Here is a 19,920-nt window from a genome sequence, read left to right on the forward strand (position 1 = left end):
AAGGAAGACGCTAAAGCTTTTGATATTCTCTCGCAAGATTCATATCGGAAAAGTATGGTGGACGATTCGCCTATTAAATTACTTGAAAGTGATTATGAGCATACCGATATTGGAGCAGAAATAGATAGAGAATTGAAATCCGAATCTCAGCCAGTGTCAGTTTCTGAGTCCCGACCTAAGGCATCCTCTAAGAAGTTGATTGACCTGGTTGATGATGAATTAAATACATCGAGATATAATACACCATCTTCACCGATTAGTTCTCGATCCGATAAGAAGCAGATAAACTTGGAAAATGATGTTAAACCAGATTCCCAAATCAAGATTAAAAGCAAAGGAAAGCAGGGAAGAAAACTTACTGCCAAACTGGTTCAGGCCTCAGGTGATGACAAAGAAATGTCCACATCAAAGTTGCTTGAAGGTGAAGCAATCCAAATTACTGAAAAAAATCATGGAAACAATGAGCAGTTCAATCTACGTCTTACCACTAAATTACGTGACCTTAGAAAAGGTATTGCCTTACATAATGCTATACCTATAGATGATGACGCTGCTATTTCAAAGAAAACTGGCATTGATAATTCACCAGAGAAGAGTAATAATTTATCTGACATAAGCCCTATCAAGATCAGCAGACCTGTTCACAAACTTTCTCCTGAGGAAAGTTTCAGAGAAAAAAGAGAACAAGCAATACCTAGTTTCAAACATAGTAGCGACACGCAGGAATCTAGTGTTGGGGTTAAAGTTGAACACAAAGAGCCGGATATAAAGGAAATCAGTCAGAATATATTCAGGAAGAAACCGGAAAGGCTTGTTTTTGAGGAAAAACATCACGCAAATCGTATTATAGAGCCCAAGATAGTAGCTGAAAAAGTTGCGAATGGTGTGAAAAAGGAATCAGAATTGAATCCTTCTGAGACAAAAGGTTTTGACATAATATCGAGGGATGCAAAGAGAACAATAAACGCCGTTGATCTTACAGCCGACTTGAAAAGCGCTAAAAGGAGAGTTCATAGCACATCACCTTCTCCAATAGACTATGCGGAGAAAAGATCTTCTTCGTATTCTCCTGTTCCAAAAGATTCGCCGAAAGCAGAAGGTACTCCTGGTAGAAAACGGTTCAAGAATATCATGCCTACCGATCGGAGACTTCGAAGCATGTCTCCGCGGACTCAGCAGGGTTTTGAATTGATTGATAACACTTACGATTCAGTTGATAGATTTGGTTTGCCGAGGGTGCAAGCAGGGAGTGGAAGTAACAAGAGACAACACAGAAAAGAGCCCACGCAGATGAATGGCACCGCTATTCCAAAGGGTAGACAGAGCATGACTTTCACACATATGACAAGCTCTAATTTTGATGATGATGAGGATTATGATGACATCTATAAGAAAAGGTATCGTAAAAGGCCTAATGATAGGCGTTGATTATGCAGGTAAGAAGTTTTTTTTTTTCATCTAAAGGATATGCATCAATTATCATAAAATAGTTGGATTCGTTAACGCAATTTATACACAGTAGGTAATAGAAAAAGTTAAATATTAGGTCGGAGAGATTTCAGAAAGTAACTCGAGCTAGATGTTGGAATAAGCAGCAAAAGCGTTAGCCGTTATACTACTTTTGGCCATGAAATAATCTCTTAGCTCGAAGTCTGTTGTATTAAGTTTACCCTTTGGAACATTGACCGGAGCACAATCTATTTCCGGGGTAGAGACTACCAGATAGATACGTTTTGTTATGTTGTCCATCGTGACGTTAACATATTTGTAAGTCTCACTTTTAGAGTTCAAAGATAAGGATTGCACACGAGAGTTTGCCACGTACTTGCCATCTGTTGCTGTACTTGGATGAGATGTATTCAGTGAAGAATTGAGTGTGACCTTCTCTGAAGCTCCGTCAGTAGTGGCTGCCTGAGAAAATGAGGTTGGAGGGGAACTGATTTTGTTCAGCGTGGAGTTCCTCAACGGTTTCATCCACTCTGTTCCCGTAACTGATAGCTTCTCCTCACTCACCCCTGACTCTTCTGAAGTCTTGCTCTCCGCATCAGCTTCATCTTCTAAGTTATCCTCAGAATAAGCTGCATAAGGGCTATTTTTGGTATCATAGTTTGGCGACATACTTTTCAGGTCAGATTCCGAAAGCTGAGCAGCATAGTCTGCGCTCTTTATAAAATCAAGTGGATCCAATGCCATTGTAAACATCCCATGCTTATCATATGGATGTATTGGGTTATCTATTTTAATTGAAGTCAGCGACATTGATAGCTTCTGGCTTGGCTTAGCGGCTTTGGTGTATATAGTTGAGGTGAAATTGACGGTAGAGTCAACGACTGTTCCTGCAACAGTGTTCACTCCTTGCACTGTCTTTTCTGTCAGATTTTTATTTCTAAATGACCTGAACTCCTTAAGCAACGATAGATTTTCAAGCTTGCTCTGAGCTTGAGAATAAAGACCGTTGAAGTCGGCAATGATATCGTCATAGACAAGAAACTTGGAATCGGAAGCAATACCATGGATTCTGTCAAATTTCTCAACATTACGCTGAATAAAATTGAGAATGTCCAAGTTGGAGAAATAGAGTTTGTACGTAAGTTTACTTATGAACTCCGAAAGGTTAGCCAAAATCTCGGGCATTACCAGTTTTATCTTATCATTCAAGTCTTTGTAAATCACCTCCGACTCAGTAAGCTTCTGCTGCTCGGACTCCAGCTTCACCTTGTCCTTATCTGTCTTTATCGAACCCTTCAGCGTAGAGTCCACCTTGTTCGACTTCATATCATAGTCTATCTTCTTGTGGCTTCGCTTAGTGATGAGCTTTTCAGCACCCTTCAACGTGTGGATCATCTCATTGCACTTCGCAAAAAAAGAATCAGACGAGTCTTCTGCCAACCGGGTCGTTCTTTCAAGAATGATCGAAGCTAATTTGCCTGCCTGTTCAAGCTCGTGGATGGTGACGCTGGTGAACTCCTCGTTCTTGTCAATGGGCTTCTCCGCAACGGCTCCATCGGCTCCATGCGCATGTTCCAACTCGCAATGTAAGTCCCGGAAAATCTCAATGACTTGTATGAAGTTGGTAATAACACTGATCCAGAACTTTTTCCACTTCTGGTTCTCAAGTTTAAGATACTCCAACCCTGCTAGGGCCGTCTTGATGTCGTGTTCCCATTGCTTGAACAAAATATCTTCCGCCGTTTTCTGTCCGAATAGCTGGTGGGGCGTCCTGTACAGCGCTTTCCCTACTCCTCTCAAAGACATCTGTGTTAACTAAGCAGTCTCCTTTTTGGTTATTATTTGTGTTTTGCTTATGGTTGCAATGGCCAATTGCACTTCGGAGCTAAGAGAATCCAGAAGCCGAAAGTCAGGAAACAATCGTGAGCCTTTCAAATGATCTACAACCGCCCCATAAAAAAGGAATGGAAGCTTCCGCGGAGCGATAGAGACGCTGACGTAAGCTCCGAGCGGTTCCGGTCTGGTAGTTAGGTATCGTTACATTTAGTTGGGGCCCTCCTACGAAGAAGTACAGCACATCAAAGTCTGCAGATAGTACATAAGTCATTGGTAGTAACCCGATTCTTACTGTCGTTGCTGCTCCTCAATCATCTGCTGGAGCTTCCCAAAAATACGGTCTCTGTGGATAGCAGCCGGATCGTCCTTGTCTGTCGGGAAGAAAGTCTGCCTTTGGAAGTTGATTTCTCCGTCGGTGTCGTTCTCACCCATCTCTATGTCATCCGTGTAGTCTGCTCCATCCTCCGGCTGTCCCCACAATATCGGCTGCTCGTCTATCTGCTCGGCCAAGCGGTGGTACTCGTCGCTGCTGGCCCTCTTCAGCCCTTCGCTGTTGAGGAATTCGCTTCTACTGAACCGTCTCTTATTGTTGAGGATCATAAACTCGTCGTCTTGGTCATCGCTTGGCTCGTCGAGGCCCATCGACTCTAGCTCGCTCTCGTCCTCGTACCCGCCATCCTCGTCTTCTGGGTAATCGTTCCGATAAAAATTCTCGTCGTTTGAATCTTCGTCGTCTGTGTTCAAAAGCGTATCATCCTCCTTATCCTCTAGCTTGTCCAGCTCGTCGTCGTCAAACTTGATGTACCCAATCCGCTCATTCTCCCACTGGTCGCTCACGGCCTTGTCCCGGTAGTAGACGTCGTACACGTACTCGTCCTCGTCGTCATCCTCGTTATCTCGCTCGTCAATCGCCTCGCCGTTGCAGCCCTTGAGCATATCCTCTCTGCTGAACTTAGGAACGTTTGCATTGAGCTCCTGCGATACGCTGGATTGCCTTCTCTTTGGCGGTTTGACTGGGTTGTTGATTGTTGTTTCGTCGTTGTTCTTCAAATAGTCATTGAGCATTTCAAGAAGCTCCGAGTTGAGCTCCATAGGGCCTTCCTTCGTATGCTGCTCCTTTGTCGTCGCTGTACCATCCTGAACCCCTGCTCCCGATACTGATCCAGCTTCCGATCCTGACTCCCCTTCTCGTGCGGCAGAAGCCCCCACTTTCTCCACGTTTTCTTTCTTCGACGGAATATTAAACACAGGTTTGTCATTCTTTCTGTCCTTGCTTGCTGTCAACACTGCAGTTGAGTCCTGTATGTCCTTCTCTTCCGTCCTCTTGAGTCTGAAAACGTACCGTGGCCGTTTTATCTTACGACGATTAGTCTCCATCACGAGAGCCTGCAACGGATCCTCCGTCCTTCTCCGCTTCACACGCAAGATCTGTGGTGGTTCTTTGATGCTCATTGTCTTTGTGTGTTTCTTGTTATTATTTGTAGAGCTTCGAACCAGCAGGCCAGAGCCAGATCGCAATCTACCCACCTCATCTGTCACCAGCTCCACCATCTTCCCCAGATATGCATGCACCTCTACCAGATCAGGCCTCGGAAGGGAGAGGCTAGAAAAAAGGCGGCCGCGCCCATCGGCCAAGCCGCTTTAATTTTTGAAAACATGAATCGAGCCCTCTCGGAAAACATAAGTTGCCTTTTCGGGAAGAATGTTGTGCAGACAAGACGAAGAAGACGGTCAAAGTTGCTTCCGGAAGAATAGTCTGGTGAAGAAGACAATAGCAACACATAAAACTTCACAGTAAACAAAAATGACGGGACCTATGACATGGATGCTATACAGAGCAAATAAGGTGATGCTCGACGTCTCCAATCTTTTTGTCGGGATGCTTTTTGATGCAGACAAAGACATTGTGCTCGTCACGGGGGGGTCGTCCGGTTTGGGGAGAGAGCTCGTGCTTCTGTTTTACAATGCCGGCGCTCGTGTAGTAGTGTTTGACTTGGACGTGCCCAGTGAGGACTCCGAAAACTTGGTGGAAGGCGTGTACTACTTTGCATGCGATGTGTCCGATCGCCAACAAGTGAGAGAGAAAGCAGAAGAGGTGTTCCACACGGTGGGTACTGTCACGATTTTGATCAACAACGCGGGAATCACCACGGGGGACACGATTCTCAACTTGAGCTTTGAGCAAATTGAGAAGACCATGGCGGTCAACCTCTTGTCCAGCTTCTATACGATCAAGACGTTCCTTCCAAACATGCTCGCAATCAAGAGAGGTTACATTGTCACCATCGCTTCCACCCTAGGGTACATGTCGCCAGCACGGTTGAGCGCGTACGGGGCGTCAAAGTCCGGCTTGATAGCGTTGCACGAGAGCTTGACCTATGAGCTAGGTTCGCCAACCTTGAACACGACAGGCGTCAAGACGTTGTTGATTTGCCCCGGACAGCTAAAGACACACCTGTTTGAAGGTGTCCGAACACCGTCAACACTTTTCGCTCCAGAGCTGGAGCCACGGGATGTTGCAAAACAAGTGTTCAAGTCGGTGGTCTATGGTTGTCGTGGAGAGATCAAAATTCCTTTCTACGGGAACTTTCTGCCTATATTCCGTTCTGCTCCCTGGCCAATCGTTGCCGTCTTAAGGTATTTTTCCGGCATAGACACAAGTATGAAAAAATTCGTTGACAGGACAAAAGAGGCAACCACGATTTCAAGTGCCTATGTCTCAGAAAAAGCGTCCGTAGTGACAGGCATCTTTGCATCGAAACCGGATAGCGTAGACCCGGCTTGGTGAGTCAAGACAAACCTCTTTCCTTTTTTGCTAGAAACGTATTTGTACGTACATACATGAAAGTTCTTTATACTATTCAGATTTTGGGAGTTAATACAGAATTATAATACGGAATCTTATTTTACACGTCCGGGTCACAGCCTTTATTTCCTCTGCTTTTGCTTCTTAGCGGACTTTCCATCAGCCTTGGCTGTTCTTTTCTTGTCAACAACTTTTTCCACTTTCGTAGATACTTTGAAAAACCCGTCTAGTCTTCCTTGTGTGCCACTTTTCAAGGCCTTCGATAGCTTAGCAGCGCCGTCCTTTATTCTTTGCTCGCTGAATCCGTTTTCCTTCACCATGAATTCGACTAGACCGTCAACATCTGGCTCTGTCCACTTCAGATCAACGTCGTCACCCTTCAGCACATCTGGGTGTAGGAAGAGCTCCCTTGCTTCCTTATACGGCCAATTCTCAGGAACCTTATATTTCGACTTTGGATTCTCCTCAATGGACGTGATGACGTTTTCAATGCTTTTATGCTCTTTGATAAGCTTCAACGCCGTCACTGGACCAATTCCCTTGATGGTCTCGCAATAGTCACATCCAAGTAAGATACAGAGGTCAATGAACATGTGTATGTCTAGGTCAAACCCTTCAAGAACTTTCTTGATATCAAATTCCTCAATCTTCAACTTTCTGGCCTCGGCCGCAGTAACATTCCTTAAGAAATGCGCCGGGCTGTAGCACAAGGTGTCCATATCTTCCGATGCTGCACCATACACTTTCCCCGTCCTGGAAAGCTCGGCACATTGGGCCTCCGCCTCACAGGGAGCCTCAACAAATGGTATGCCCATCAGTTTGAGTAGCTTTTTGGCTTCCTCATTCTGTTGTCTCGTCACTCTCACGGTTCTTCTTTCAAACTTCTGTAACTCTTCCACCGTCCCCGTTTCTTTCATTTCCTCGGCTTTTTTCTCTGCTTCCTCTCTTCTCTTCAATCTCTTCTCCAACTCCCCACCTTTTAAGACCGGCGGCCTCCCATCGAAAACGTAGCAGGGCTTAATGCCGCTGCCGACCATTCGGATCGTTCTGTAGAAGAAGCCCATTAGATGGGAGGTTGTCTCGCCGGACTCGTTCGTGAGCATGTTCCCGTCCTGCTGACGCACAGCAATCATAAACTGGTACAAACACATGGAGGCATCTATTGCGATTTTACGGCCAAACAACGACTTCATCTCCGAGGCGATGATTGCGCCCGGAGCGTTTTCTTTCACTAGTGCATTGAGCCCCTTGATACCCATTCTGTGTAGTGTCTGTGTCAAATCACCGTCTGCTTTCTTGGGTCATTTGCTTTCCACAATGGCCCTGGTCTTTCGATGGGAAAACTACATGATTGTCAGTGCTTTTCATTTTTCACTTTTTCGTGTCACCTGTACCGCTCGCGTCTTCTTTTCTACGTATAATCAATCGGTCAACCGCATTCAGCGTTTCGCCTGACGGAAGGCTCATACTTGCCCCGTCTCGGTCAAATCTAGAGGTGGTGATGGGCTTCCTGAGCAACGAGCAGTATGACCATGGTGTGGGCTTGAATTGATACAGCCGTATTAAGAGCAACCTTTTCGCAGTGCCCAGCGGCTGCTGATGGTCTTCAACGTGGCTGAAGCGCCTCTCGTAGTCCCACGGCTTGCTCCATAGCTGGCTACAACACTTCCAGTCAGCAGTCGTCCAGCAGCCTCTGCAACAAGCCGTGTTGATTTTATTATCCGATTCGACACACCGGATGCCGACTGTGCCCATGATGTCGTACTTGGGGCCTGAGCCCTCCAGTTGGGGCGTGACAATCTTGCGTGGGCTCGGAGCCTTTACGTAAGCGCGGGAGATATAAAAACCCAGGCATGTTCGTCTGGAATAGGTGCAGATGGACCAGGAGTTTCAGGGAGGGTAACAGAAGGGCTTTGGACAGCAAGCACACAAGCAAACACGACATGTCTCTCAGTGTGTACCAAGCAAATAACGACTTAAATGTGGCCAGTGTGCCCACTACGCTGCAGACTGTGCCCACGCCCACGCCCGGGCAGTCGATTCCTTTCAGTGAGGTCTCCAGCATCCTAGTGCAATACGGGGAAGAAAAAAAGGGCGGACATGGGTTTGGTGGCGGAGGACACGGCGGATCGCATGGGGGCGGGTCGGCGCCCAAAGGCCAGGGTGGCGGCGGATCGGCACCCAAGGGCCGTGGCGGCGGCAACGAAGGTGGCCACGGCGGCAACAACGGTCAGCCCGGCCACTACTACTACAACGGAAGAAACTACCAGTACGGCTACCCAGTCCAGTACGCGGGAAACAGGTACTACCCCCGCGGGGTTATCTTGCCAGTTGCCTTTGGCGGAGCCGGCGGGTACTTGCTTGCCGGGCACATCTACCACACGTACAGCTCCAGCGACACCCTGTACTACTCGGAGGTCCCCACCGCGTGCGGCGCCAGCGGCTCCTCTGGGGTAAGTACAGCTCCCAGTGTGTCTGGTGCTTCGCCGACGTGCACACCGCCAGGCAGCTCCTACTCGTTCACCGACGGCGGCGGTCTCGTCACGATCCAGCAGGCCGATCTTGCCTCTGCCGAGTACTCGACCCTTTCAGACGCCTCGGCTCCGCCCGACGACTCCTCCTCTGAGAGTGCGACAGCCACAGACGATGTCTCCTCTTCCACCCCCGCTTCTGTTTCCAGCATCTCCACAACTCTGGCCAACGGTGCTTTGCGTCCCGCAGCAGGCAACATCGTTCATGGCATCGGCCACCAGAAGCTTGCCATCCTCTTCTCCGCTGTCGTCACCACGGGGCTACTCATCTCTCTCATGTGAATTCTCTCACAATACTTTCTCTCCGATCTATTTACTCTTGTATCTTTTCTCCGCAGTCTATAAATCCACTTTCCAATACATGTTCGCACGTGACGCTTATCCTGGCTTTTCAGCTTTTTTACTGCCTCTCCTCTCGCTCGATCTCTTTTTTTCTCAAAAATACGGCACTTGGACAGATCTGAGTACCATTTGGGTTTGATGTTAGCCATTCACCTTCTGTCTGAGCCTGTCCAACCCCTGTTACTTATCACACTCTCCACGTCTGTATCACCACTATAGACATTATGTTTGGAAGACCGTCTGCAGGGACGTCTGGTTTTGGAGGCTTTGGAGCATCGAATGGCTCGTCAGCGTTTGGTGCCGCCAACAACAACAACTCTCCCTTCAGCTCGAATACGGCCAACACGGGCAGCATATTCGGCAACGCAGCCACAGGCAATACAGCGGCAAACACCGGCGGTGGATTGTTTGGTCAGGCGAACACCAACAACAATGCCACGAATACCGCGTCATCAGGTTTCGGGTTCGGTGCTCCTGCAAACAACAACACGGCAGGCGGTGCCGGTGGTGGCTTATTTGGCTCCAACAACACCTCCTCTCCCTTTGCAGCAAACACCACAAGCTCTCCCTTTGGTGCTAACAATAACACTACAGGCGGTGGGGGCCTTTTTGGATCTGCATCGAACACCAATGCTCCAAGCGGCTTTGGATCTGCCAACAACTCGATGACTTTCGGTGCTGCAAATACTGGCACCGGCTTCGGCATGAACACGCAGAATAAAGGTACTGCTCTCAAGCCTTTCAAGGCATATTCTGAAAGAGATGCCACCATGGGCACTTCGTACTACGAATCCATTACCGCCATGCCGGAGTACAGGAATTTTTCTTTTGAAGAGTTGAGACTCCAAGACTACATGGAAAATAGACGATACGGTAATGGTGCGTCTGGAGCTACAGCAGGGTTTGGTGCAACCGGTGCTGCTGGTACAGGTACTACTTCTGGCTTTGGCTTTGGTGCAAACAACAACGCTGCTCCTAACAGTTTATTTGGATCAAACAACGCCACCACTGGTGGCGGTGGTTTGTTTGGCAGTACTAACAACAACAACACCACTACCACAGGAGGAGGTCTTTTTGGCTCTGCTAACAATAACAATGCGGGCAGTACTGGATTTGGCTCGTCCTTTGGTAACACTGCCAACAACAACTCGCCATTTGGCCAGAATAATACCAACTCGGGTACCACCGGTGGTGGCTTGTTTGGCTCAAATAACAATAACGCAGGTAGTAGCGTTTTTGGCTCAAACTCTTCCAACGCTTTTGGCGCAAGCAACAATACTGGTGGTGGACTATTTGGTGCAAGAGCCAACAATAGTAGCTCTCCTTTTGGTCAAAACACCAATAACGCTTTCAGCCAAAATAATAACAACACCTCCGGTGGTCTATTTGGGAGTAGCAATACTGCTGCTACTGGTGGAGGATTGTTTGGCAGCAACAACGCAAACAACAACAATGCTGGTGGATTGTTCGGTAGCAACACCAACACTAACAACACTTCCACGGGTGGTGGTCTTTTTGGAAGTACCAACAACAATAATTCTGCTACTGGTGGTTTGTTCGGAAGTAATAACACTCCCAACAAACCAGCATTTGGCTTTGGGGGCACGAATGCAACGACAAATACGGGATTCGGTGCGAACAACTCCAGTGGAGGTTTATTCGGATCAAACAACAACAATACCACCTCCGGTGCAGGTTTATTTGGCGCCAATAATAATAATAATAATAATAACAGCACTTCAACAGGTGGAGGTTTGTTTGGTAGTAAGCCTGCAACTTCAGGAGGTTTGTTCGGCAATAATAACAACACCAACACATCTAATGTAGGAGGTGGGTTATTTGGTAACAACAATCAAAGCAATACGGCCCCGTCTAACAGTGGTGGATTTTTTGGTGCCAATAATAACAATAACGCACCTGCTGGTAGTGGATTGTTTGGCAACAAGCCGGCTACTTCAGGCGGGCTTTTTGGTAATAATGCAGCATCAAATGGAAATGGCATTGGAACTGGCGCTTTTGGTGCAAAGCCTGCGACAGGTGGTCTGTTCGGCAATAATTCAGCGAATACAAACATGGGTAGCAGTGGCGGTCTGTTTGGTAACAAGCCTGCAGCTCCTTCTGGAGGCTTGTTTGGCAGTTCTGGTACTTCATCGGGCACTAGTGGAGGTGGTCTGTTTGGAAATAAACCTGCCGCTCCGTCCGGGGGTCTATTTGGCAATAACACTGCAACTTTTGGTGCACCATCAGGAGGTCTTTTTGGAAACAATTCAGGAGCTAATAACAACAATACTTCTGGTGGTTTGTTCAGCTCACAGCCTCAGCAACAAAGTTTCAATGCCGCTAACCAAAACCCATACTCTTCTGGTCCATTGTTTAACTCCGCCAATATCAATGTGAATCCTGTTGTTCCAGCACCCCCAAAGCCAATTGCAACACCAATTCAAGAATTAGAGAAGAAAAAGGTCACTCTTGTCGCTGCCTATAGAATTACCCCAAAACCACTTTTCAAGCCTACAGAAGCCACTATTGGTAAAGCTGCTGGAATTGTGTCAAGCTCCTCTCCTTTGAAAATAGCTGACTCTGCCGTAGCAAAGATCATTGAAGGTTCCGCAGAAGCAAATGCACTGTCTAATCCAGAGACTGACAAATTAATTCTCTCAAATCCTCTCTTTGCTCGCTCCAAAAAATTGACTAAATTGATGGTAGAGAATAAGAACGAATCAAAATTACTTCCGAAAGACAAGACTAGTAAATCTGTCAAATTTATTGACTTGAAAGCCAATATGCCTTCACAGCTTAACGAATTATCCAGTGACAGTTCTACCTCAGATGCTTCTACTGAAAAGAGCATTTCAGAGAAATTTGATGGTATTAAGGCATTGACTGCTTCCAACGAGAAAATCGATGGGAAAAATGCTATAAGCCAAGAGGTTGATCCGATACAAGAAAAGAAGCCATTGGCGGATGTTTCACAGAAGAAAGAAGATGAGTTCTTGTTACCTGAGGGGTATTTCACCATTCCATCGTTAGAAGAACTTTCAAACTATCCTCCTGAAAAGCTTATTTCTGTCAAACAGTTTACAGTTGGTAGAGAAGGTTATGGTTCTATTGAGTTTCTGAACCCTGTTGATTTAACCTCTATCCCTCTAACAAATATTGCGGATCTTATTGTCTTTGATAGAAACCAATGTGTTGTTTATCCTGATATCAAGAGTAGACCTAAACTTGGTGAAGGCTTCAATGCGCCTGCGGTTATATCTTTAGATGGTTGCTACCCGTCCTCCAAAGATAGAAAAACCCTTATTACAGACCCAAAGCATCCGGCTGTCGCAAAGCATATCGCCAAATTGAAGGCTATTCCTAATACTAAATACATAGGCTACGATCCGATAAGCGGCACTTGGAAGTTTCAAGTTGAACATTTTTAATCATGACAAGAAGCTGTATAAATTAAGTAATTTTGAACTGTAATTTAATCATTTTAAAGCTGTTGGCTTATCATGGCACCGTTTTACGTTCGCGTAAGCATGCGACATAATTTAGTGCAACGTTGAAGTGGACAAAGCTTGTTCCTTGGCGGAGTTACATGAGTCTAACTATTGAGATAAACTGTACTTCATAATGTTGTTCTCTAAAATGAGTTGTCTATGCTCACCAAAAGGTGTTTAAAATTTCTATAAAGTTCAACCCTGTAAAACTTGATTTAAATCAAAATTGGTTCTCAAAATGTTTTATTTGGCACGATCAAAAATCATTTTGCACAACATTTTAGTACTTTGAAAAAATATTATCTGATGGCTTCCTTCACCTTACTGGACAACTTTCTTAAAAATAACATCTTAAGTGGCTAGATTGATGTTCCTTTATAACATATACATGTGCAGAACCTATGAACAATACATTAAAAAAATACGTTTACGTCAGCAAATGCTTTACGCGGCATATCTTAATCATGTTTTAAAAAGTAAACAACTCTACGATCTTCACAAACTACTGCAAAGGCCATGATCTGGCTTGAACTTTGGAGATTTGATCAAGCAACAGAATGGATGAAAATAGCAAAGATGGTTTCTACCAACAGAAGCCTTCAAGACTTTCTTTTCCTTTCAACTCCTCCATTAAAGAAAATGGCGCTTTGTCAACAAATCGTAGACATACTTTAGTTCCGAACAGGAGTATTCTCAAACCGAACATGGAAGGAAATAATACAATCAATTTGATTTCAGACACAATATTGAAAGAACGCAGGCGTGTGTCTTTTGCACCCGAAGTCACCCTACATAAAATAGACTACTCACGTTCCAATGAAGAGAGGAGGTTAAAAAAAAGGAACTCGCTTAATGGGCACTTTCAATCACAGGTCCCTAAGTTAAACACGTCTCAGTATATTTGGAAATCATATCAAGCTGTTGATAATACTAAAAGTGAAATAGCAGATCAACCTCCTGCGACCAATGATGAAATACAGGCGTTTACTTCTGATTTACCCAACAAGTTTATAATCGATGAGGATAGTAATACTCAAACTATGGAGTTGAGTGCTGAACTGACGCAAGAACTCTTGAAAAACCATAGCCGTATGAAAGAACAACATTTGCAACCAGGAAAAGAATCTGTCGATGATCAAGTCAAAAAACAGAGTAGTTTACAAGATGTGTTTGAAGAAGCAGAGCAAGAGATAAATTCAGATAAAACGAGTGAAAACTATGCAGACGAGGTTGACATGGAACTTACTGAGACCTTTAATAAAGGAACATCAAACTTCAATTCTAGTAATTTGATGGAAATTTCTATGGACTTAACTCAAGCCTCAAATTGTCCAGCATCTAACGGATTTACGCTAAATACTAATGAAGCTGTCAATACTGATGATGATAATGACACAATGGAGTTCACACAACCTGTATCAACGATGACTGAAGAGCCAATACACCTAGAGCGAACTCAGGTAGAACCTGCGCTGATGATGGCTTCAACTACTTTTCCCGAAATTGATATGGCCAATGACAATGATGAAACTATGGAATTTACTCAACCAGTTTCATACATGTCATCTGGCAAAGAAGATGAAGATGTGTTTATGGAGGAAGCGAAGCTCAGTGTCGTTTTTGAAGCTTCTGAACCCCCAACCAGTGACCAACCGGAAGCAATAGATCAGGAGGTCAAAGAGATGTCAATACCAACACAATTGATACATTCTCAAATAGCACCTGGAGAAAACATGCCTCAATTGGTTCATGAAAATGAACGTGAATCAAAAAAATCAGAAGATGATGACGAAAAGGTTGCAGATAGCTCTTTGATTGATAACAAAGACATGACAAGTGATATGGAAACTTCTTTAATAGCAACCGAAATGGTGCCTCTAGCCGAAGTCACCGCAGATTTCACAGAAAACGTTGAAGATTACGATTCTGACAATTCTCTAGTTGATGATAATCATGTTAACGTATCTCTTGATATTTTCCTTGATAATGTTAATGTTCAGTTTTATGATAATATAGGCCCTTCAGATAATGAGATCAACCAAACCTTAATTTTCAATTCTGATCTGAGGTCCTCTCCATTTTCGGAAATCTCTCCAGCAAGCTCATCTGCCACTTCGACTTCTACACCCTCTTCACTCTCAACGACAAAGCGTGCTAACCTGATAGAGTACATTGACGCCTGTACCAATATACCATACTATCACTACATTGTCCACTTAATAAACCAGTATCAATCATCAATTCAATCAATATCTACAATGGTAAATACCTTTTCGAATGACGTTTTGGAATCTAATCCTACCGCAATCCGTGAATATTATCAGCAGACGGAAGAAGTGAAAGTAGACCTGTGTATCAATTATCAGGCTATTGCCACATTTACCCGAAAACAAGCCAAATGTCAGAATTTGAGATTTTTATCGGGATTGTTAGAGCAATTGATTTCTTCTTATGAGCGTGCAAACCAATTTCTGGAATCTGAATTGAGTAAGGCTTTAGAGTGGCGAAGGGGAATTTTGGTAAATAGGCAAAAGATGATAGAAAAAAAGGTGAAGCTAAATCAGTATATTCAAAAATTGGATACTTTGAGGGACAATTGGAACTCAATTAACATTGAAAAAATAAAACAGGCAAATGAAAGTCTTAGGCTTCATGGAGACAAGAAGACAAATATCAAGCAAAGCATATCAGACCTGTCTAAATTGGTTAGTCACAAAACTAAGAATGTTTCAGATAAAAAGTTGAGAAAAGAGAGGCTCCTTAGAGAAGTTGAATCCTTGAGAAAGCAAGTTTCAAGCTCGACTGTTCCTACCAAAACTGATTTGAAAACTTTAATGTCTCAGCTGAACTCTCTTGAAGCGTTGAAGTCAATCAAGTTGTTACCTGGTGCTTCTATAACTTTGCTTCTTTTAGATAAACTCAAAGCTGTATTCATCAAAAGAGGTGATGATATGTATGAAGTTGAGCTAAGCGTGAATGACATCGACTCATTTGCCCCGTTTTCATCATTGTTGACTGGATTTATTGCCAGACAGCAAAAATCCGTAAATCAATCGAAAACGGTAGATTTTGTCAAGCAGCTCGTTGAGTCATGGAGAAATTTTACTCGAATATGGAGAGAATTACTCACAATTAACTTTCTATATTACAGCATAATCACCGATTCTTCTTTTCAATTCCAATTCTATTTTGAAGATTCTTCACGGCCACAGCGTAGCAAAATTCTTGTTGAAGGAAATCTCGAAGACCTGCTTGAACCAGGAAAAGAAGTTTTAGTGAAGTTGGTCAAACAAGATCCTTGGGAAGATAATGAACAATTGAATATGCCCCATGTGTTAGACCGCCTTAAACAGACGTTTGACAATAAGAACAGTGTTATCAATAGGTTTGCTATAAGTTGAATTTCAAATATAGTTGCGAGAATACATATAATCGATATACCAGTTAGGCATGTAATATAGTACAAAATACACTTCCCATAAATAAACTCCCAATACCACTCTATAGATGCCGAACTACTGATCACAAAATACGTCATCCTGATTTATGCTCAAAACTGCCAGCTCATCCTCAATAGCTCCATTCTCAGAAAACACAAAACTTCGATTTGGGTTATTGTTAATGTTTCTGTTTTTACCGTCCAAAGAGCTTTTTTCAGATTCAAAGAGATTATCTGGCACATCAACAATAGTCGGTTTAGACAAGGATAAGATATTTTCCGCTGAGACGTAACTTGCAATAACTTCTTTGCTGTCACCCCTGCTGCTATTTCTCTCGCTTTCGCTCTTTCCCGTACTGGTTTGAGCACCTTGACTCGAGATACTATTACCTGGCGAGTTGAGAATATTTGAGACAACTTTAGGTTTGCCAAAACTCAAAAAGAGTTCCGCATCGTTATCGTCGCTATCGTCACTATCACTACCATTCTCTGTTTGATCAAAACTTTGATGAACCAATCTTAATTTTGTACCATATATTGAGCTCTTCGTTGGCAACAATGCCTGACTATTCTTTGTGAGTGTTTCTTCAGCGTTTCTCATGTTTTTGTTCGTTCCAGTGATTGATTCCTTTTTATAAAATAGTGAATTGGAAACGCCTGAAATATCATTGTTGCTACTGTCCTCATCATCTTTTTCGTCATCACCGCTAGTAAAATAAGCTTTTCTCGTGGCTACTTTACTATTCGTCATCGGTTTAGGTACGTTATCTCGAATATCAGACGCACTCTTATCGGAATCCCTTCTTCCCTTAAACTCTATGGGTTTTTCTTCATCTTCGCTTGAGGAATCTGACTCCACTATTCCCTTGAAAGCGGTATTTTTATGACTTTCTGATGGTAGATTTTTTACTATCGAGGACGCCGCATTAAGTATCGAATTGGTAGGAAGCATACCCTTTGGAGCATTTCTCGAAATTCTGGCAGAGCTTAGAATAGGCCCATCTGTAGCAGGAGAAGCTTTAGTCCTTGGAGGTCGACCCCTCAGATTGTTGAAATTTGTTTGAATTGATCCCGGAAGCTTGAATGGTGCACCCGAAGGACTCCGTGAATTGTTGCGGACCATTGCTATGCTTTCTCGAGATTCAGAACTATGCGTACTTTCAGCACTTGCAGCTGCTGAGTTAAGAGACGGCCTGTTGCTGTGAAGGGAAGGCATTCTTGTTGCATTAGGGATATTATTTCTTCCAGAGAAACTTCCAAAACCGGTGTAGGTACTTGAGCCAACTGTAGTAGCAGGATTAATGAATTTGGAATACGAGTCATCGTAAAAACTATCAAGAGAAGCAAAACTTGGATTAACAGTTAGCTGGACTGATTCTACTTGACCTTCATTGTCATCACACTTCAAATCTTTGCGGTAGTCATACGATTCAGCATCAGATCCATCACTTGCATCGTAATTTTCGACGCTGTAATTTTTAGCTCCCGGACTACTTGTACAGAGAGGAGACTCATCGTGTTCCTCTCTACCGAGTGCATTAGTGGCGTGTTGGTCATTATTTTTCTCAACCGGGCTACCTTCTTTGGTAGCTTCTGAGCTCTCGGACCTGCCTCGAGCGTTGGCGACACATAAACAGGTGGTTGAGCTTGAAGGATTATAGCTGCATTCGGAGTGATCATTCAGCAGATTCAGAGATAACTGAGATTTGGCGTTGATGCTATCATCGTTAAGGGTATTTTTTTCAGACAGAATGTAGCCACAGTCATCCTTCAGTCCCGACAAGGGAGTATTTCCCAACAACAGATCTGAATCAATTGTTTGCTTCTCCTTATCCTTCTGGCCATTCAAGCTTTTTTCAAAGTCAACAAGAGTTTTCCTTCTTTTGAACGCATCAGATATTCTTTTCTTGATTCTACTTCCAATCCCGACAACTGCATCATCTACTTCTTCACTGCTGACTTTGATTTTAGTATTTTTATCTAAATACTTATCGTCATCTTGCCATTTCTGACCATCCAGTCCGTCAAGCACAAATGGGTGCTTTTTGATTTCTTCAATTTCCAACCGAGTCTCCGGGTTCTTATCAAGTAACTTCACTATCAAATCTTTTGCCATCTGAAATTCATGATCATCCAATGGGGTCGCCACACGCCAGCGCGTCATATCTGGAAACTTGATATCATCATGGCAAATATTCTGAAACAACTGGTATTCTGAATCCGCATAGAAAGGTAGACAACCAAATATGAAGCAGTATAAGGTTACTCCAAGTGCCCATATATCTATCTTATATGTGACTTTCATACTTTTGCCTTCCGTGCCACACAACTCAGGAGCCAAAAATGCAGGTGTGCCTGCTGTCTTGGCTAACTCAACATCATCCTGAGTTTCTCCGTCAAGGTTGTCAGCAAAAGATACACCAAAATCAGAAATTTTGACGTTGTCGTCATGACTCACCAATAGATTAGATGGTTTAATATCCCTATGTATAATACCTTGGTAGTGTAAATACTCAAGACCACCCAAAACATCCCTAAAGATCTTTTTCGTTTGCTCTAATGATAAAAGTGGCTCAAAAATACAGTCTTTTATTGTAATCTCACCACTGAGACTAACTTTATCAGATTTGGATTTTACCATCGACAATACTTCTTCTGGAGATATTTGCCACTTGATCTCACCCTTTTCAAGATATTCTAACACCAGGTAAATCTTTCTAGAATTTTCTGCATCTAAAACTTCGATTAGCTTGACCACATGCGGATGATCACATTTTTTCATGATTGCAACTTCTTTTCGAATTTTATCTTCCTGTGTTTGTGTCTTGCCACGAGATAACCGGCTTAGCATAAGGGCAGGCTTGCCGGTTCTATCGACAATTTTTATTGCTACTCTGGTGCCGGTAGCCAAATCTTTGGCTAATTTCACTCTCCCGTGCTGCCCTGCTCCAATATCCTTAAGTATTTCGTATGTATTTAAGATACGTTTCCGTGTAACAGGATCGTACTCAACATGTACATAGTGTGTTTCTTTCACTTTTGAAGAATTGGTGTTCACAGTGTTGGTATTAACGCTGCAAGAAAAGTTGCATGGCGAGTTTTTGATTGTATTGGAATCCAATGACGCATTCGAGGAGTTTGGATTCAACGTAAAGCATGAATCAGGGTTAATTTTATTGTTTGAGGCATTGTGATGATCAACATTGTTGATAGTACTGTTGGCACTGCTTCTGGGTGGACTAAGGTTGGGACGAAATAAAAAGCTTCTTCTTTTCGAAGGGACTGGTCTAGCTCCACTTCTTGCTAGACTACTCAATGAAACGAAGGAACTTTCTCTAGATTGGACAGGGGAAGGGTTCGAAGAGTCATTATTACGTAAAGATCCCTGATCAGCTGCAAGATTTTGACAGCTAGTGTCTATACTTCGACGGGTAGAGAACAGGAAATCAGACATCTTGTGTGCCAGGTCTGATAATTTCGAGTGTGAGCCTGACTCTGGCAACTTTTTTGCCTGGGATAAATCGTTATTTCTAGTCAAGAAGTAAGGCGACTGTTCAATTTTTTTGAGGTCAGAATCTTGAGTAATTATTGAGTTATCAGAACTTTGTGAGGTTCTGGAAGGAGAGAGGTTTTTGAACTCCTGCTCAGCATCAGAGAAAGAGGATGTGGCATTGGATGAGCCCGATATCTGCACATTTGTCGTTGCTGTTGCGATGACCTTTGGTTTGATGTGCACCAATGACACCGGGTTGGAGGGGTTAGGACACGTCTCCTTTTTTTTAGTCGATGAAACGTTCATTCTTGCGAGAAAAGGACATCAGCTGTCTTGGGACTTTGAATTGGTTTCAGTACTGTTTTTTTCTCGTGAAAATTGGATTCATGAAGGCCCTAAGTTAGTCCAGGTGCCACAAAAAAACTGGTCGTCTGATGGGGATGGCCGAGAGAGAACAGGCAGAGCAAAAAGAGAGAAAGTTTCTCTCCGCATTTAAGCTTTTAGCTTCCCACGCTTCTTACGTAAGGGGCTGCATT

General features: G+C 43.7%; 8 protein-coding genes across 8 annotated transcripts; 4 read left to right on the forward strand and 4 right to left on the reverse strand.

The window, feature by feature from the left end:
• Nucleotides 1-1,198: 1,198 nt before the first annotated feature.
• On the reverse strand, nucleotides 1,199-3,451 carry PICMEDRAFT_14938 (hypothetical protein). The gene has a single exon (XM_019160603.1). The coding sequence runs from the start codon at nucleotides 3,253-3,255 to the stop codon at nucleotides 1,576-1,578; it is 1,680 nt and encodes a 559-aa protein (XP_019020606.1). The 5' UTR covers nucleotides 3,256-3,451; the 3' UTR covers nucleotides 1,199-1,575.
• PICMEDRAFT_14939 (hypothetical protein) lies at nucleotides 3,442-4,824 on the reverse strand. Its single transcript, XM_019160604.1, has one exon. The coding sequence runs from the start codon at nucleotides 4,735-4,737 to the stop codon at nucleotides 3,574-3,576; it is 1,164 nt and encodes a 387-aa protein (XP_019020607.1). The 5' UTR covers nucleotides 4,738-4,824; the 3' UTR covers nucleotides 3,442-3,573.
• Nucleotides 4,825-5,110: 286 nt separating this feature from the next.
• On the forward strand, nucleotides 5,111-6,073 carry PICMEDRAFT_30591 (hypothetical protein; the record flags this gene model as incomplete). Its single annotated transcript, XM_019162642.1, has 1 exon — nucleotides 5,111-6,073. The coding sequence occupies one exon, from the start codon at nucleotides 5,111-5,113 to the stop codon at nucleotides 6,071-6,073; it is 963 nt and encodes a 320-aa protein (XP_019020608.1).
• A 140-nt stretch (nucleotides 6,074-6,213) lies between these two features.
• Nucleotides 6,214-7,350, reverse strand: PICMEDRAFT_71042 (hypothetical protein; the record flags this gene model as incomplete). Its single annotated transcript, XM_019163807.1, has 1 exon — nucleotides 6,214-7,350. One exon carries the CDS (start codon nucleotides 7,348-7,350, stop codon nucleotides 6,214-6,216), a length of 1,137 nt encoding a protein of 378 aa, XP_019020609.1.
• Nucleotides 7,351-7,571: 221 nt separating this feature from the next.
• Nucleotides 7,572-9,001, forward strand: PICMEDRAFT_14941 (hypothetical protein). The gene has a single exon (XM_019160605.1). It carries the CDS (start codon nucleotides 8,035-8,037, stop codon nucleotides 8,902-8,904), a length of 870 nt encoding a protein of 289 aa, XP_019020610.1. The 5' UTR covers nucleotides 7,572-8,034; the 3' UTR covers nucleotides 8,905-9,001.
• A 124-nt stretch (nucleotides 9,002-9,125) lies between these two features.
• PICMEDRAFT_14942 (hypothetical protein) lies at nucleotides 9,126-12,475 on the forward strand. Its single transcript, XM_019160606.1, has one exon. The coding sequence runs from the start codon at nucleotides 9,189-9,191 to the stop codon at nucleotides 12,390-12,392; it is 3,204 nt and encodes a 1,067-aa protein (XP_019020611.1). The 5' UTR covers nucleotides 9,126-9,188; the 3' UTR covers nucleotides 12,393-12,475.
• Nucleotides 12,476-14,887: 2,412 nt separating this feature from the next.
• Nucleotides 14,888-15,417, forward strand: PICMEDRAFT_14943 (hypothetical protein; the record flags this gene model as incomplete). Its single annotated transcript, XM_019160607.1, has 1 exon — nucleotides 14,888-15,417. A coding segment is annotated over exon 1 (431 nt), but the record flags the coding sequence as incomplete, so codon positions are not given.
• A 400-nt stretch (nucleotides 15,418-15,817) lies between these two features.
• Nucleotides 15,818-19,797, reverse strand: PICMEDRAFT_14944 (hypothetical protein). Its single transcript, XM_019160608.1, has one exon. It carries the CDS (start codon nucleotides 19,688-19,690, stop codon nucleotides 15,968-15,970), a length of 3,723 nt encoding a protein of 1,240 aa, XP_019020613.1. The 5' UTR covers nucleotides 19,691-19,797; the 3' UTR covers nucleotides 15,818-15,967.
• Nucleotides 19,798-19,920: the final 123 nt, after the last annotated feature.

Source organism: Pichia membranifaciens (genome assembly GCF_001661235.1).
Source record: "Pichia membranifaciens NRRL Y-2026 unplaced genomic scaffold PICMEscaffold_1, whole genome shotgun sequence".
NCBI classification, from domain to species: Eukaryota; Fungi; Ascomycota; class Pichiomycetes; order Pichiales; family Pichiaceae; genus Pichia; species Pichia membranifaciens.